The 8,696-nt window shown below is 51.5% G+C and overlaps 1 protein-coding gene across 1 annotated transcript in view; it reads left to right on the plus strand.

Annotated features, from left to right (window-relative positions):
- The first annotated feature begins 115 nt into the window (after positions 1 to 115).
- GPC4 (glypican 4) overlaps positions 116 to 8,696 on the plus strand; it is a 124,274-nt gene continuing 115,693 nt past the window's right edge. The window contains exon 1 of the mRNA XM_004715370.2: positions 116 to 449. Coding sequence (XP_004715427.1) covers positions 290 to 449 — 160 coding nt within the window. The 5' untranslated portion in view covers positions 116 to 289. The remainder of the gene's footprint in view (positions 450 to 8,696) is intronic.

Consider the following 8,696-nt stretch of genomic DNA (forward strand, 5'->3'; position numbering starts at 1 on the left):
CCTTTGCCTGCCCGGCGCGCCTCCGCCGGCCTGCGGCCAACTCTCCCAGCCCGCGGGTCCTCAGCGCCCTTGGGCCGCGCGCAGCCTCCGCACCCTCTCCTCTTCCCGCAGCCCGGCGCCCAGTCCTGGGGACCGTTGCTTGACGCGCGAGGCCCAGCTCCACTTTTCGCCCAGCGCTGCCGCCTCCTGCCACCCCCAGCTCCCACCTCCTGCGCCCCAGCCCCGGCGGCCCGCGTCCCGGCCCGAAGCAGGAGTGCGCCCGCCCGCTCGGCCCGCCCCGCCCCGCACCATGGCACGGTTCGGCTTGCCCGCCCTGCTCTGCATCCTGGCCGCGCTCAGCGCTGTGCTGCTGGCCACCGAGCCCAAGTCGAAAAGTTGCTCGGAAGTGCTCCGTCTCTACGTGTCCAAAGGTTTCAACCAGAACGACGCCCCAGCCTACGAGATCAATGGTAGGTGAGAGTCCCGGGACTTGGCGCGGAGAGGGCCCCTGGGGAAGAGGCCTTGGACTCCTCCCGCCTCGCCGTCCCTCCGTGCCGGTTTGCAGGTAGCCGCCAGGGATCCGTGGGCGGGCGGACGGACGAGAACCAGAGCGAGCCAGCCCTGCCGGCGCGGCTCCCCCGCTCGCGCGCCCCCCCCCCGCCCCCCGCCGCCCCCCCGCCACCCACCTGAATCCAAGGCGCCGAGAGGAAGGACGCGCCGGACCTGCCCGGTCCCACTGCGAACGACCCCCTCTCTCCCCGGAGCGCTCCGCGCGGTCCCGGGAAACTACGGAGGACTCTCGCCCGCAAAGTGTGTGTCGCCGGCTCCCTCGCCTTTTCCCGGTTGAACTTCTGATTGGGCTCCCAACTTTGTTGTGCGGGTGATGAGAGGCCGGGGGCAGACTAGGGGGTTGGGAGTAGGGGTGGGGGGTGAAACCACCCTCCCAGAGCCTGCCAGATCCGGGGGACGCTGAACGTGGAACTTGCATTTATGTGCTTCATTGATGTGCTTTTAAACCCCTCTCCTCCCTCCGCCACCACTGACACGGATTAGGAGTTTTTAAGTAACTGCAGCGGCTTGAGAAGTCGCTTTTTAAAAGGCAGACGACCCCCCCCCCCACACACACACCTATCCTCCGATCCCACCCAACCCTTGCACCCCCTGACTCTTGGTAACTCTCCTGCTTTCCGGAAGGTGTTGAGGGAGCTAAAGGTATGCTTCCCCCTTTTTCTCTTTCTCGCCACACTTTAAGGGTTAATTGCACTGTCAATTACAGACCTTTTGAAAGCATTGATTACAGGAAACCAGAATCTGAGTTTGGAGATGGTTATGCAAATAGAGGGCTTAGCCTCTGGAAAAAGTTCACCGGATTTTGGCGGCAGGGGGTGCGTACATATTTGGAAAAGTCCTTTCGGATCAAGCGGGGGCGTCTCCCCCCCCCCACCCCCGCGGCTGGCGGTAGCATTTGGAGCGGTCCCCTCCGGGTCGCACTTAACTCATAGTGACCAACTGTTGCATGCAGTCCCCACCGGCCTGGCTGGGGCAGTCGGCGTGCAGGTAGCCCAGTCGCCCTGGGGGCTCAGAGAGCCGCCAAAGCAGAGCTGGCTGGGGGCCAGCCGAACGCAGCTAACAGCGGAGAGAAAGCATAGAGCCCGGGGCCGAGCCAACCTCCCTTAGGAACCTTTCATGGAAATAAGCCTCCTTGGGCTGGGCGCTCGGTGGGGCGGGCAGGGGGCGGGCAGCCAGCAGAGGAAATACTGTAATTTCAACCAGGCGCTTCCAAAGGTGCACGAAGGCTTGGGGGTCATTTTTTGGAAGGGCTATTAATACCCTTGGAGATTAAGTGCAGTCATCAATTACATATAAATTACAAAGGTAATTGAGGGAAGTTGCCGGTGCTTTCGGAGTGCAATCGGCCTCTGTCTAGAAATAGAACCGAAGAAACTTGGAGTCGCCCAAGCGTCCGCAGCACCTTGGCAGTCATCAAATAACTCACACATTACCGAGTGGAGTCTGTTTGCCCTTGAGCTGCCTGTCTTTGGGGGGAGCTTAAGTATGCCCTCGCAGCGGCTTGATTTTATTGGTTGTAGATTCTCTAAAGCCCTCTTTCTTTCCCCCTCTTCCTCCGGCCCCGCCAGGAAAAGTGACGGAGACCAGCAGCCACTGTAGCTTGGCAGCTCTGCAGGTCAGACTTGGGGCCTTTTGTGCCCAGTCCGGACTGCGTCTGGGCGCAGCTGAGTTTATTGGCGTGAATGTGACAGGGGTCATTCCCACATTTTGAAGGGGGTACGTGCAGCGGTCCATTTACTGGGAAAGTGACACGTTTTCATCTTCAACTTGTGCAAACAGTACGTGCATTTGAGACAGGGACCAGCGGTACTCGGGGAGTGGGGCTGTGCGCCTTCCCGCCCTGCTTTCGCCAAGAGTGCTCTGTGCTGGTGGCGTGTGCGATAGCAGCGGTGCCTCCCTGGGCCTTGGGCTCTGGGAAACCAAAGCTGGAAGGATACTCAGGTGCTCCCGACAATAGTTCCACCCCGCCAAAAACACCTGAGGAATAGCTCTGCCTACATATTACTTTGAGGTATCCCCCCTAAAGATCCTGGGAGTTATTAATGGCCAGCAGCAGGAAATGGAAGCTCATGTGCTCACACCCCAAACAGTTTATTCTTTTTGTCTTGTCCTTCATCTCCCTCCCAGGGCTGTTGCTTTTATTTCCCCTTTTGAATGACCTACTGGACTGCATTCTCCTGAGGAACAAAGGAAGTGCCTTTTTAGCTGGAATCCTTGGAAGACCACCAAGGACTTTAGCTCATGCAGTGCAATTTCGCACCACTTTCAACAATAACAAAAATGCATGACTGAATGGCTCAAAAATGTGGAGTGTTAGAGGCATTCATTTGAGTCTAGGACACTGTTACAACACAGACAGACCCAAGTAAATACCTTTCGACGGCCAGTATCAAGAGGGGTAATCTTTACTACTGCCCTGGCCTCTGAAGATGTATACGTTATTAGCCTTATTTTACCTGCTCTGCGCTCAGAATTGCGGACGTTTTTCCGTTTTCTATTTTTTTGGTGGGGGGCCAGGTAGAAACTATCATGACTTGTATTTAGCCTACCTCTGAAAGAATTAATAGCCGTGCCCTGCCCCTGGGGGGTGGAGGTAGAGGAACGGAGATATTTCTCATGCAAATGCCCAGGATTGTTTGCCAGGCAAAGGCTCTGCAATGTCTGGGTGCTTAGCTCATTGAACCCCAGGCCTAGCCCAAGTTGAAGGTTTGGCCTTGCACTTGCCTTTTGGAGGTCTGAACAGCTTTAAAGAATGCTTTGGGTTTCTGAAGGAGCCCCAGCCTCCGGAGATCACAATGAAGATAATTTGGTGTGCTCTCAAGGGTGTCCGGAGTACAGCATGTCGGCAGGGCCTCAATGGAAGTCCGGCATTGCCTAGCCACTTGACCCCCGTACTTCTCAAATAATGGGGGGTCCGATGCCACGGTCAGAAGGGATCTTTAGCACAAAGGGCACGTTTCTGTTTAGAGTTCAAGAGGCGGATCATTCGGGAGTTCCTACTATGTGCAATAATCTGTGCTGGGCTCCTGGGAGGCAGGAAGCTGGGAAGGCGGGGGCCTCGGCCACCAGGCCTGGAGCTTTTGGGAGCAGTAGGGAGATAAGCCCCAAACACCCATCATTGGAAAACAAGGTGGTCTGTGATAAGAACCACAGGAGTGGTACAGACAGGAGATGGGCGTGCCCAGCGAGTTCCAAAGGAAGATGGGGTTTGGAAGTAGAAGACCAAACTCACTGCCCTCCAGTCTATTCTAGCTCATATCTCTGCTCGGTAGTAATGATTCATAATGGTAATGATAACTAGACAGCCCTTGAGCCATGGCCCTTGTGTTTCTCTCCATAAAGGCAGGGGATGAAAGGGTTTGCAGTCACTGTAACTGACCACGAATGGGATCTTTGGTGAAATTGTCTAGCCTAGAGTGTTACAAACTTTCTTGAGCTTCCTCAAGTCGCTGTCCCCAATGACAGTGAATGATGTCAAGGAGAAATATATCTCTCTAGTTGTGATGTTGGAGTTTCTGTTGCTCACAATGTTCACGAGCAACACACCTGTGTGCATGCACACACTTACACATACATGCATAATCTATATTTGAGGATTCTGGGAATTGCATGAGCTAGTTTAGGATTGGGAGCCCTGGTGCTGTAGTGGTTACTCATTGGGCTGTGATCTACAGGCCCACCGTTTGAAACCACCAGCCGCTATGCCAGAGAGAGACAAGGCTTTCTGATCCTGTAAACAGTTACAGTCTGGGAAATTCACTCTGTCCTATAGGGTCACTCTGAGTCGACATATGACTATGAGTAGTGAGAATAGGTTAGAATTACATCGGGGAAGAGGCGCATGTGTTCAGCAGGTAGCACCATGTTCTGATGGTGAGTCGATTTGTATTGAAGGCATATAGCACGTCTTCAAGATTTGTAATCCACACTTCACCTCCACCCCTAACCCACCCCCACCCCCCAGCCCCCGACCCTCAAGTAGACACATGGGAATGTACTTGTGATCTACTGCAGTCAACATTTTTGGCTCCCTGGGAGGCAAGTTGGTTACAAGATTGGCTGCTAATCGCAGCATCAGTAGTTTAAATCCAGCAGTCACTCCACTGAAGAAACAGGAGGTTTTCTGTTCCGGTGACGATTTACAGTCTTGGAAACCCACAAAGGCAGTTCTGCTCTGCCCTACAGGGTCACTCTGAGTCCGAATTGACTCAGTGGCAGTGGGTGTGTGTGTGTGTGTGTGTCATTTGAGAGAAGAAGGGTCTAAGTGAGCTGCAGAGCCTGTGACTACACAAATAATCCCAAAGCCACCGCTTCTGCAGCTCAATCTTTACTGAGAACAAACAGACAACATATCTGACTCAGTGTAATTACTGTTTTCCTTTTTTATTTGATTCACATTAGGGTGCATGCAATTTCAAGATTAACTGCAGACTAGACTGAGGAATGAAAAAGGAAATATTTTGGTTGTCTCTGCAAAGGAAATGTAATTTAAGGTGATTGGAAGTGAGTAGGTCCCATGGCTCCCCAATAATGGGAGCTATTTTAGCCTCAAGGATGTCCCCCCACCCCAAATGCATTTTGACTTCGGATAAAAGGTCTTGAGGGCTTTCCCTGGACCTAGCCCTGTCACCAGGACTTCGCTCTCTTTTAGAACCCACAACCATCACAACCTGTGGGGGGAGATTTCAACTCACGAGTGTGTTATAGAGTCGAACTGCTGGTGCAGTGGTTACGTGTTGACTGCTAACTGAAAGGTAGGCAGTTCAAGCCTCACCAGCGGCTCTGTGGGAAGAAGATACTGCCTCCATAAAGATTACAGTCTTGGAAAACCCCGACAGGGCAGTTCGACACTGTCTTGTAGGGGCTCTGTGAGTCAGAATTGATCATCTTTTCCAGAAGCAGATCACAGCAGGCCTTTCTTCCATAGTGCCACTGAGTGGGTTGAAACTGCCAACCTTTCTGTGAGCAGCTGATCACAAACCTCTTGTGCCACCTAGGGACCTACAACAACCACAGAAGGCCAGGCTTAACCTCACTTTCAGTTTACAGACGAGAAGACTCAGATGCAGGATTCATAAATACAGGCAGGAGCCCTGGTGGTGTTGCGGTTTACAGATTGGCCTGCTACACCCAAGGTCAGCAGTTCAAAAACACTGGCCATTCCACACTAGAAAGACGAGGCTTTCTATTCCCATAAAGAGTTACAGTCTTGGAAACCCACAGGGGCAGTTCTACCCTGTCCTATAAGATCACTTGATGGTAATGGGTTTGGAAGCTAGGTTTTGTCTGATGAGGTCTTGTCTGACCAGAACCTGGCCTTTCATCCCTGTGCTATGTTGGATAGACAGTATGTACCTTTTCCCAAACAGAACCCACTGCCATTGAGTTGAAAGCAACTCACACCGACTATACAGCAGAGAATAGAACTGCTTTTTAGAGTTTCTGAGATTGAAATCTTTTTAAAAACATCATTTTATTGGGGGCTCTTACAGCTCTTATCACAGTCCGTCCGTCCGTCCGTCCGTCCATCCATCCATCCATCCATCCATCCATCCATCCATCCATTGTGTCAAAAACGTTTGTACATATGTTGCTATCCTCGTTTTCCAAGGTCCGAAACAGCTTTTTTTCGTTCCCTCCTCCCTTGAAGCAGCTGGTGGATTTGAACTGCCTTTTTTTGTAGTTGGCAGTCCAATGATCTGCTACGCTCAAAACTCCCTGTCATCGAGTTAATTCTGACTCACGGTGAGCCTATAGGAGAGAGTGGAACTGCCCCTGTGGGTTTCCCAGACACTAACGTTTTATGGGAGTAGAAAGCCCCGTCTTTCTCCCTTGGAGCGGCTTGTGGCTTTGAGCTGCTGACTTTGAGATGAGCAGCCCTACTTCTAAACACTATAGAGGTAGACAGCATCAAGTTACCACCACGAGAAGGATTAGAACTGGTCTTTCCTGGGCCATGTGAGGGTTTCAAAGGAGGGGAATGACCCAAGTCGAGCAGTTGTAGACAGATAACTCCATGTTGGTGAGACCAGAGGGAGAGACAGGGGCATCTGAGAGGAGGCTGTTTTAAATCGCTTCCTCCAGAACTTACCTACTTGCCCGTTGTCCGTTGCCCACCCAATCCCTCCAAAGCAGGGCTGGCTTCTTTTTCTCACAATCCTGCTCTGAATGGAGTCCAACCTCTGCTTCCAGCTTCGCTGGCTCCCAGCAACTGAAATGGCGCTTCTTCGGTTGAGACTTCTGAACCCCCTAGGGCTATGTACCCTCTTCTGGCTGGAACCAGAGCAGCCCCCCACCCCCAGCGCAATTGCCTTGTAGTAGAGTTACTTGTGTGTTCAGTCACAGGTTTGTCTTCTCCACTGTAGGCATCCTGAAGGCAGGGGTGGCAGCCAGCTTCTGGCGTCGTGTGTACTCAGCTGTAGCGACGTCGTGCACGTCTGTACCAAGTGCAGTAGCTGAGTGCGGTCTGTGTTGAAACAAGTGGGTGGGTGACATGGAGAATTCTGCCCTCTTTCTCTGTAAGGATACCCATGTGACAATGGGATGATACTGCCTCGAAGATCGATTGTCTTCCCCTGGTTGTTGATCTCCAGGGAATCTTCTGGATCTCAGTACTCAAAGTGTACTACATTTAGGGAACTTCATCCTGCTCCCTGATATGTTAATAGAAGGCAGGGAATAATGTCGGGGCACCTGTCTTTGGCTCCTTGGCGATAACCATGCCCTAGGGAAGTTTTCAGCAAGCTTGAGAAATCTGGTTTGTTGTCCTACTCCTCGGTAGACTTCCATAAGGAACAATTGAGACTGGGGATTTGGGGATTTTGAGTCCAGTTCAATTCACCATATTTCACTTCATCATAGACAGCGGGCTCAATCAGTCACCCTCAAAGAAACGAAATCTTAAGCTTATTGTCTTTACAAAGCAGAAGACCACATGCGTGAGGATATCAAGACTATTTGATACCAGCAGACATGCACGCTGAAGTACGAACAGGTAAGCCCTAGCATTTTCAATCACACTTGCTTAAACATCTGTTGCTTACTATCAGGAACATGAAAGTACAGAAAATTCACGAAGCGATTCCATCCTGGAGGTAATTTGAAATATTATATTTACGTTCTGATGTGTTTAAATCAGCAATCTGGTGGCACAGAAAAATCAAAGCAATCCATCAGCCAGGTATTCAGCTTCAGAGAAAGAAGCTCTTGCAAATGTTAGAAATTAGGGAGGAAAAAAACTGAATGGAAGAGTTAAAAAAAAAGTCAATAACCTCCAGGAAGCCTGGAAACGATGCAAAAACATCTTATTGGAAGCCCAGATAAATGTGAGCCAGACATCAAAAAGACCAGCTGCTTGGGAGAACTGAAAAGGACCCGGCATGACGAAGTGGCAGAGGCAAAGAGGCTGCTACAGGGAGAAAAGCATGTTGCCCACAAACCAGGGGAGGAGTGAGGCACGGCAGGGAGCGGCTCCAAAGTCTGGAGCGAGAGAGAATTGGAGGTTGGAAAGAAGGTGTGTGCGCTGCTAGTGCTGGAAAGGATAGGGTGCGTCCATCCTGTGGAAAGGAAAGCAGGGTGACTTCGTGAAGAGTGTTGAGAGGAGTGAGCGCCACTCCTCCGCCTGCTTCTTCTCCTGGAGTTCTTAGAGAGACAGGCAGCATGAGGCCACAGCATGGGAGTAGGCCCACCTCAGTGCAATACAATGTGTTGCCAAGTGGGTGATACCACCCCTTAGGGGGCGCTGGAACGATCAGGGGCACTGTGAAAAAGCAGATTGTACCTACACTTTATCCTAGATCAGGGGCTACAGGACTACTGTTTTTCATTGCCAGGGGGTGCTGCGTCTTCCCCCCCTTTTCCCATCTGAAAAGGGGGCGATAGGTCAAATCACTTTGGGAACTTAACGGTTTAGGGTTTCACCCATTAGGCAATGAGCCTTCACAAGAGGTTTACATGTGAACAGAGGCTTCTTGAGGCTATCCATTGAATGGAGAGGAAACCCCATGTCTCTAGATGGAGTTGTGTATTTTAATCATTTTATTGGGGGTTCGTACAACTCTAATCACAATCCATCCATCCATCCATCCATCCATCCATCCATCCATCCATCCATCCATTGTGTCAAGCACATTTGTACATTTGTTGAC

The sequence above is a fragment of the Echinops telfairi genome, unplaced genomic scaffold, assembly GCF_000313985.2.
Source record: "Echinops telfairi isolate 266 unplaced genomic scaffold, ASM31398v2 ScPeMD7_20;HRSCAF=75, whole genome shotgun sequence".
Classification (NCBI taxonomy): Eukaryota; Metazoa; Chordata; class Mammalia; order Afrosoricida; family Tenrecidae; genus Echinops; species Echinops telfairi.